Raw genomic sequence first — 9,696 nt, 5'->3', positions numbered from 1 at the left:
GGATTAATTATATCTTAGTCTGGATCAAGTAGTACGATTTTATTATCACAGAGAAAAAGGAAATCATTTAAAAAAAATTTGGATTATTTAGATAAAACGGGGTCTATGGGATATGGCCTTTCTGTAATTCAGGGCTTTCTCGATAGTGGGTTTCCAGATAACGGACCTGTATTCTAATTTTTATGTCCACAAGGTCATACAGTGAAGATGAATGGGGGTTGTAGAATAAAGGATGCCTACTCTTATGTCAGACTTGAACAAAAAATAAATAAAATTGATCCCATTATTATTTAAAAATGTGTTTAACGTCTAAAATTAGTCTCCAGACATAATAATAATACACTTGCATAATAATTGATGTGTATAATTTTATATCATGGGCACCCTACCTACGAGCCTACACCCACTGATGAGCTTCCATAACACATCAACAGTCAAAGCCTAACAAGTTGCTATAGGTTCTTGTCTCCACACACTCCAACAGTATAGACAGGTTCAATTGTTCCTCTTTATACTGTTTTTGTTTTTTTTGCGTTAACACCAACCTCTTCACTTTTATTTCCCCCTCCTATGCCCAGGTCCCATTCTAACCAATCTTCCACAGTATAATCTGCTGCTCCCATCCCTCCACTCCCTCATTTTTCATTTAAATTCTCCCACCTTCCAGCCATATATAGTATAAAAACACTATGGGGAGGGAGAAAAAACAGAGTTCCCAATTCTAAAAGAATCTAGAAAAAAGCAGACTTTATTTTATTAGTAAAACCTCTTATCGAATCTCTATATATTAACGTCATATAAAAATTGTAACACAACATCAATGATCAATTTAAATTACCAGTACTATATATACACACACAAAGGCATAGGGCAGGGAAATGTCAAAAACCCTTAAAATTACTGTCCTGTTTTAACCAAAAAGTCGGACTTTATGGTCAAAATAATGTTTTTTAGTCTCCACTCAACTATTCATGGTCCATTCCACATGGGTAAGATGGAGAGAATTTTTGGAAAATTCCTTTAAAGGAAAATGCAAACGCAAAGCTGCAAATTTATAGGATCATTTCCACCAAGAGATTTTGGGAATCCCGATTCAGTCTGAGAATCTTCTGTTCGGTTCTTCATCTGTACTGCACCAGTCACATTCCAAAGTCTTTAAATCAGTTCATAATGGCAGTTTTTCCTGAGAAATATTGCCACTGTTATCATTTCTCCATTGACAAGAAGGCGCAGAATTCCAAGAAATCATTTGTGTGCATTGGTGGAAGAATCATCTATTGTACAGATTCTCAAATCAATTGAAGTGTCCAATGTGAAATTGACAAAGATTACAAAAGTGACACCAAAAGTCCAATATTAAAAATACAATGACCATCTGCAAAAGTGCTACTAGTCTTTTCCAGTTGTAAAGTGTGGCCATTCTGTTTATGGAGTGTTAGTAAATGAATCTGCTAACTGGCACTGTACACTGGCAAATAGTAGACTGATACAAATTGAATAAAAGACAAAAAAAAAAACTTTCATTATCCAGTGCATTGATAGAGCAGATGTAGGTATAAAACAAACATAAAGTAACCTTACACAAAACATGTGCTGTATAATATGGACTGGGTATAGATGCATTCTGTAAATATGTACATGCATGGGAATGACAGGGAACCATAGGCTTTTACCTCTTTTCATTGATAATAATAATAATAAGACTTCCATTCTAAAGTAAAACAGAAACAAACACAGGGAAGGGAAGAGAAAGCTTACATTCAAATTTTGAGATTTATCAAACCTATACCCTGCGAATAATTCAAATTCAGCTATTTGCCACCTTAAACCTGCCATGTTCATGTATAAGTCAATGGGAGAGGTCCAATGGCCAATTTGAAGATGTTATTAGCGCTCCTGACATTTAAGTTTTTGTTTTTTGAAGAAAAAACTCTATTTGAGATTAGTCGAATTCGATTCGAGTTTTCAGGTTGGTAATATTCGTTTGAGTTTTAGATATTCAATTTTTTCTCTTTTAATACCCTCCCAATTGAATGTCGAGTATATTCGAATTTATTAGAGTTACAAAAAAAACTCGCATGGATTTGAAATTCGACCTTTGATAAATCGGACTCTAAATGATGGTTTCAGGTTGACATAACATAGAAACATGAGCATAGTTTGCATACATTTTCTTTTACTTATAATTCACAATGTGCAAAAAAAAAAAATCTGTTGTGATGGCAGTGTAGTGACTCTAGGGGTGCGTTTTGTGTTGAGAATAACATGGAAAGATCACAAGAGATGCTCAATACCAGTGCAATACCCTGGCTCTCAAACAGACGACAATATTGTTCAAATACAGAAAAACAAGCGAAAGAAAGTATGCACATTATGTCTGTGGTGTAGTTTATTCTATAACGCAGTCCTTAAAGGGGGTGCTCACCTTTGAATTTACTTTTAGTATCATGTAGAGAGTGATATTTTGAGACAATTTGCAAATGAGTTTCATTTTTTATTATTTGCGTTTTTTGAGTTATTTAACTTTTTATTCAGCAGCTCTCCAGTTTGCAAGATCAGGTTGCTAGGGTTCACTGATTTGAATAAGAGACTGGAATATGAATAGGAGAGGAACTGAATAGAAAGATGAGTAATAAAAAGTAGCAATGACAATAAATTGGTATTGTTACAAAGCCTTTGTTTTTAGGTGGGGTCAGTGACCCCCATTTGAAAGCTGGAAAGTGTCAGAAGGCAAATAACTATAAAAAGAAATGAAGACCAACTGAAAATTTCCATAGAATTAGTCATTCTATAACATACTAAAAGTTAATTTACACGTGAACCACCCCTAACAGTTGCTTTAAGCACTCCATTATGTTTCAGTGGGGTCATGCACAAAGGAGTCTGTTACAACTGGAAATATTCATTAATAGGATGTCTCAATCCAGTTTTGCAAATAAGGCATCTTTGTACACTTGTGCTGATAATGGGCAGACACCACTTTGATGAATTGGAGCACTAGCTAAGAATCATACGGATCTTTCAGAACTAGACTTGTTTCTCTCATTAATGTCCGATTCATAAATGGAGTTAAAAAGGCTTTGAAAAAATCTTCAACCACAGTTAAGACCTTGGTGAACTAGGTGTTTGATTATTTTCTAGAGTAAAATAACATTTTATTCCATTTGGCTCCAATTCTGATCTCTCTCTACCTTTTATGAATTTTGCCCTGGACATTCCAGCCTACTCCAACTAACTGCATTGTGGCCCAAGATGGACTTCCACAGATCACTGGTTTGTTCTCTTTGTGCCGAATTACATTAGTTAGAATGCTTGACAGCCCATATAATATAGACACAGGAGGATGTGATATTAGGAAGAGATGTTTCTGTGGGAATTTGGCCCATGATAACAGATCACAATGGTTTTCATATAGGTAATTGGCCGAAGGGACAATAAAAGTTTACAGTTAGGGTTGCCACCTTTTCTGGAAAAAAATACCGGCCTTTCTATATATTTATCTATTTTTCCCTATTAATAACATTGGGATCAACCATCATTTTTACCGGCCAGGCCAGTAAAATACCGGTCAGGTGGCAACTCTATTTACAGTGTATGTTCCAAACCTATAGCAGTGGGGTTGTTACAACACATCCAGTGTTTAGGACTGCAACAGGCTATTCACATAAAGGCTACATTTTCTCTAGTGTGCACTGCTGGAGGTAAGTGTGGGCAGCACAAACAGTGCATAAGACTGTGGGAGGGGTGCTAGGTTCTGTGTTTGGTAAGTAACAAGAGGTATTATATTATTATAGAGATGAAGACTGAGCTGTATTTATGCCATATTGTGACCTACAACTATTGGCCTAGTGCTACTGTGTGTTCTTGCATTCTTCCTTGGGCTGTTGTACAGCCAGCTCTGCTGACACTACTCCTTTAGCTCATCAGTAGAACAGCAGAGGAGATGGGACGTGATCAAGGCATGGATGTCCTGGAAGGAGGGCCTCTCTCTGCAGTCCCTGGACCAACACTGAAGCATTAGCTCATACAGAGGCTGAGGACAAGGTGGCGGTCGGAAGAGGAATATCTGCAGGTTTAGAGAGAAAGCATGTGATAATAGGTTGATTTTTGCTCCTTTATTAATACTGAATAGCAAACTTGCCTCATTCTTAAACCTTCTCCACTGCGGAATTTCATAAAACCCTCCCAAGAGTCTTTGCTGTGCAACCTTCTACATCTTTTCCTATTCAGTCTTCAGACCCATCATTCTTTCCTGAAGCACATTTACCAAAAATTGCCAAGAGGCAAACTGTCATGCTTTTTCCTCAATTCAAATTTCTGCCTCTAGAAAGCTTTTTACCTTCCACCAGTGCAATTTCTGCCATGATATAGGTACAAGAGCACACACAAGCTGCACCCACGGGATTATGGGTGTCAAAGTGGAGAGGCATGGCCATTCACTTACCCTTTATTTGCTTATAATTTAGTTTGCGCTTTATACTTAATCATGACCAAGTGTCTTATACCAAAGTCATGAAAAATAGGCAGTTAGGCACTGGACACTACAGATACAAGTTACAAAAGCTTTCTCCATGTAAATGATCCTGTATTTTTGTTCTTTAACTATAATAGGTACACCCCTGCACTTTTATATGTGCAACACTTTGGCCAGTCAGCTGCTCTTTTTTTATTTATTAGATAATTAATATCTGTTCCATTTGTAGTCCAGAGTGGACATATGTGTGTATTTAGGCACCTTTTTTCATTTAAACATCAACTTGTTGCTGATTTGGAGTCCTAGGCTCTACAGTTTTAAAGGAGAAGGAAAGGTTAAAACTAAGTAAGCCTTATCAGAAAGGTCCATCTTAATATACCAGTAAACCCCCAAAGTAGTGCTGCTCTGAGTCCTCTGTCAAAAGAAACACTGCATTTCTTTCCTTCTATTGTGTACACATGGGCTTCTGTATCAGACTTCCTGCCTTCAGCTTAAACCTCATTGCCCTGGGCAAGAGCATGCTCAGTTTGCTCCTCTTCCCCACCCCCCTCCCTTCTCTACTGTAATCTGAGCCCAGAGCAGGGAGAGACTCTGGCAGGAAGTGATGTCACACCATGTTAATATTGCAGCTCCTATCCTAAACAAACAGAGAGTTTCTAGAGCTTTTACTCAGGTATAGTAAAACATTCTACAGAATAAATATAGCATTCTAGCTTGCACTATTGCAGCTAATCTATTGGCAATAAAATGCCTCCGTAGCTTTCCTTCTCCTTTAATGCAGGGAGTATTTTACGGCTTCTAAATGGTTTGAAATCTGCAGAATTGTTTTTTTAATACTAAATATTAAATATGTTCCTAACAGACATGAGCTTTAATTTGTTATTGAAATTGTCAGATAGTGGGATACATGTTTAACTTTGCCAAAAAAATTTCTAAACATCTTTCAGAGCTGCCATTATGGTAACGCTGAATAACCATGTAAAGTTTTAGTTGAGGAAAACAATATTCCACTGGCATAAATCTTTTCTTTAATGAGTGTGGCCCCCAGAAAGGATTTTTGTGCCTGCCCTTGCCTACATTCTGTTCTGTGGCCTCCCTGCTATTCCTGTAAAACCCAGTTGACGCAGCTGTTCCTAATCCTGCATCTGGCATGTCCAGTACATTATCCTGCTCTATCTGTATAGATCCTGCACATCCAGCTGTCCACACACATTCTCACTTTTTCCTAATTTCTCATCCCTTCACTCACCTGCTTCTTGCTGTCACGGAAGATTTCCCCTGCATTCTCAATCACATCCTCATCACTTAGTTCACCATATGGTTGCTCCTTGCACAGCATTAAAATTTCCCACAGCGTCACGCCAAAGGCCCACACATCGCTGGCTGTCGTGAATTTGCCCTGTATGAAAATTATATTTGCCATCAGTTCATATTACTGTTGTACACACTGATACACATACAGTGATTAGACACGGGATAAAGAGAATGAGAAGGGGTGGAAGCAGGGGATTAAAAAGAAGGACAGGGAGAGCAAGTGATAAAGAGCCAAGAGAAGGCAGTGAAGTACTGGAACGTCCATTATAAACACTGGTGACTATTTTATGAATTTGGACTGAACACAGCTTGCCAGATGGATAAGTCCGATGTTATTCTCAGGTGTCGGTGACTCAGTACTATTAGTCGGGGTTCATTTTCAGGGGGGTCACTATGAGTTGCCAACTCAAGTTCCTTTTTCCTAAATAGCCTATAAAACTCACAATAAGTCTACGTGACAGCACTCCAGTAGATTGATAAAAATGCCTTTATTTAGCAGATTAGGCACAGAATACAGTGTGTTACCAAGCTATGACAAAGAGCCACATAAGCCTGGAACATTCTATTCTGTGTCCTAAACTGCTAAATACAGGCATTTTTATGCACATATTGGAGTGCTGTCACATGGACTACTAGTGGATCCTGGTGTTTGTGGGTACGACTCCATACTGCGTGAGTGTTCCTTTTACATTACAAAGTCACTGGTGTACACAGCAATATGTAGAGCCATAAGCAGGCTCGGGGCCATTAAAATACCTTGGAGAGCCATATCTGATCCTCCAGTTATATGAATACAACGTTCCATTTGACTGTTAAATATGTATCTGTTTCACAAGTGTTAAATTGAATGAAAAACAAGAAAGTGGCAGTGCATTAAACTGTTTTAAACATGTAAGGAAAGTGCTGAAAAAAGTAGTGTTTCGCCTGATTTATTGAAAATCTTTGCAAATACAGTTTTCCTACTGTTTAGCTAAGGCTTGGGGAAATATATTTATTAAATTGAAGTAGACATTAAGGGGTTATTCATCAAAGGTTGAGTTTGTGAGGCTTTTTTTTTTTATATATCTCTAATAAATTCACAACTCACTTGTTTTCTGATTTATGTTAAAACCCGAACCAGTGAATTTGGGGTGAAAAACTCGAAAAGATCGAGTTTTTGCCAAAAAAAACCCTAAATCGGTCTGATTGATTTTTCAAGCAAAACACACCGAAAAAAACAAAAATCATGAAGGATACAAACATCTTCAAATGGGTGAAGGGACCTCTGCCATTGACTTCTACATGAACTCTACAGGTTTTAGCTGGAGTATTTTCATTTTTTGAGCTATTTCCAGCTTTGGGGTATAGTAAATCCATGTTTTTTTTGTTTTTTACCTGAAAAATAGAGTTTTGCCTGGAAAATACCCTTGAAAACTCGAATTTTTGGGGTAAAAAAGTTCAGCTTAATTGTGGGAAAAAAAAGGCGAGAGTAGACATTATCTGGAAGGGTTGAACTTGATGGACTATTGTTTTTTAACAAATGAATTGTAACACAACCATGCTCACCATAAGTATACACTCCCAGGCCATCCATCTAATTGGCAGTACTGCTCTGCCCTGTATTCGGTAATAGTCTCCAGCATACAAGTTGCGGCTCATCCCAAAATCTGCAATCTTTATGGTAAGGTTTTCTCCCACCAAGCAATTTCTTGAGGCCAGATCCCGATGTACAAAGTTAAGAGAAGAGAGATATTTCATTCCAGAGCAAATCTGCAGGGCCACATGCAATAGGCTGGAGTAACTACAGTGGAGACAAAAATAAATGATGTCAAGAGATAGAAGTGGAAAGTAAAAGAAATCATATCAGATAAGAGTGGGTAACTGGCTACATATAAATATATATTCCATTCAGTTTCCTCGTAAACAGTAATACAGAATTGTGTGCACAGAACTTTTCATCCATGCATTACAGTAAGAGTCACAGAGAGATCAGAAAAGAATAGAACAGAATGAGTGCAGGGGAAATAAGCGAGTACAGACAGTGAGTCATTTCTGTGTGTTTCGCGCACCTGATAGCAGGCAGGCAATGTGCTCCATTTTCCTCTCCTTCATCCAGGTGATGGGAACTCAGAAACTGATTGAGATCTCCATTTTCCATATACTCTGTGATCATGCAGAGGGGATCTTCATCCAGGCAAGCACCCAGCAGACGGATAATGTGAGGGTCGCTCAGACGGGACAAAATCTTAAGCTCCTTCAGGAAATCGCTCCTGTATTGCAGAAATGCAAAGAAGCATATCAATATGAATACTGTTTATGAACTGTGTTTCTGATGGGGAGGTGGGACAAAATGATTGCCATAGCAGGGAGCCATAATACTGGAGTCTCACAGGATGCACTAGTTTAAAATTAGACTTTGGCTGCTAAATAAGGGCCAATAAATGGTTAGGATTGAGAAGTTAAAGACTAAAAATTAATAAACAATGAGTTCAGTGGACAATATTCACCTTGCATTCTTATTGGCATCAGCTCTTAACAATTTAACAGCCACAAGCAGGCTTCTCCCCTTGCGCATGTTGAAAGGGAACTGTAATGTGGGGAGCTCATGAGGATTCACTACCTCACACAGGTGTACCTGAAAAAAGTAAAACTGACATTAATTGCATAGACACAAAAGAAGCTACCGGCAGGGCCGGTACAATAACTGGTCACGGGCATTTGCCCAGGACGCACCAAGACACAGGGCCCGCCTCCAGACCTTTTCATATGATTTAATGTTTAACTCAAGTTTTCCCCAGAAATGGCAAATAAATGCCCTGTGCTGGCTGGTACCATAAAGTGGCTCTGACTGCAGGAATCTCAATGACAGTAGCAGAACAAAAGCACAGCAATAGAGCAGTATGGAGGCCTAATAATGTATGATAAAGAATTCTGAGGGACTGCACAGCATGAAGATGTAAAGGAGTGTGAGTTTAGCTAAGCATTATGTTATGATTATTTCTGAAGTAGACATAAGAAGCACTTACCTCTCCAAACTGCCCCTCTCCCAGCTTCTCCCTAAAAAGGAGATGTCCCCGGGGGAATTTGCAAAGAGGCAAGTCTTTGGAAGCGAGGGAGTCAGCAGTTAGTGCTGGTACTGCATAGGTATTACCCCCTGTTACTCCTTGCAGGGTAACAATATCAGCTTCAGCATAGTGTGGGACACTTGGGGGACAAACCGGTAATTTTGGAGTCTCCAGTTCCCTATATCCCCCTTCTGGGAAGAGGCAAAGAGAAAGGGGTGGGGGAAGAAGCAAAAATAAAGTAAAAGTGAGAAAAGGGAAAAAAAAGACACACAAGAGATAAGAGGAATAAAACAGTTGTTTTCGAGTAATAAAGATCTATAATTACATGCACATAGGCTATACTGTAATGAACATATGACATTTGATAGTACAGAACACAGAGGTGACAGGCCAGCATGTCCCCAGTTCTAGAGACACCACAAAGAGAGAGAGTGAAATAGAATGGAGAAAGACATGGCCAAGAGGCGGCCAATATAGTTTTGGTTATCGGCTCCATTATGGCCGCCCCTTACCCTGGCTGTTGACTGGCTTAGCCTGGAGGCCACCGTGCTCTGTGATTGGCCTGCTGTAGGTGGTGAGTAGGAGCTCATAGGCTGGGTTGTTTAACAGCAGAGCTGGAGAAACACATGCAGAGTAAACAGTGTACACCTCTATTTCCATGCATTGACAGGGTACACTTATTTGAATGTACTGTACATATTATGCATAATCATGCACACAAATACACACCAACATACCTCTCTGCACATAGTGCCTGAATAGGGAATGTACTTCCTATTTAATACATGTGTATTTAGGCACATGTCTGGATTTGACTTGGACAGCTCTGTTTTTTGAAAGGCTGCCCAGGTCAAAACTGCCTGC

At 38.9% G+C, this 9,696-nt stretch overlaps 1 protein-coding gene across 4 annotated transcripts in view; it reads right to left on the bottom strand.

Annotated features, from left to right (window-relative positions):
- Positions 1–730: 730 nt before the first annotated feature.
- ddr1.L (discoidin domain receptor tyrosine kinase 1 L homeolog) overlaps positions 731–9,696 on the bottom strand; it is a 47,158-nt gene continuing 38,192 nt past the window's right edge. For 2 of the 4 annotated variants that reach the window (XM_018228764.2, XM_018228765.2), the window contains exons 12-18: positions 9,345–9,446; positions 8,794–9,023; positions 8,275–8,402; positions 7,837–8,037; positions 7,334–7,568; positions 5,724–5,873; positions 2,964–4,066 (exon numbers count right to left, since the gene is read on the bottom strand). In XM_018228764.2, coding sequence (XP_018084253.1) covers positions 3,908–4,066; positions 5,724–5,873; positions 7,334–7,568; positions 7,837–8,037; positions 8,275–8,402; positions 8,794–9,023; positions 9,345–9,446 — 1,205 coding nt within the window. In that variant the 3' untranslated portion in view covers positions 2,964–3,907. 4 annotated transcript variants of the gene reach the window in all.

Source organism: Xenopus laevis, chromosome 8L (assembly GCF_017654675.1).
Source record: "Xenopus laevis strain J_2021 chromosome 8L, Xenopus_laevis_v10.1, whole genome shotgun sequence".
Taxonomy (NCBI): Eukaryota; Metazoa; Chordata; class Amphibia; order Anura; family Pipidae; genus Xenopus; species Xenopus laevis.
This window is presented reverse-complemented; position numbering and strand designations above follow the sequence as displayed.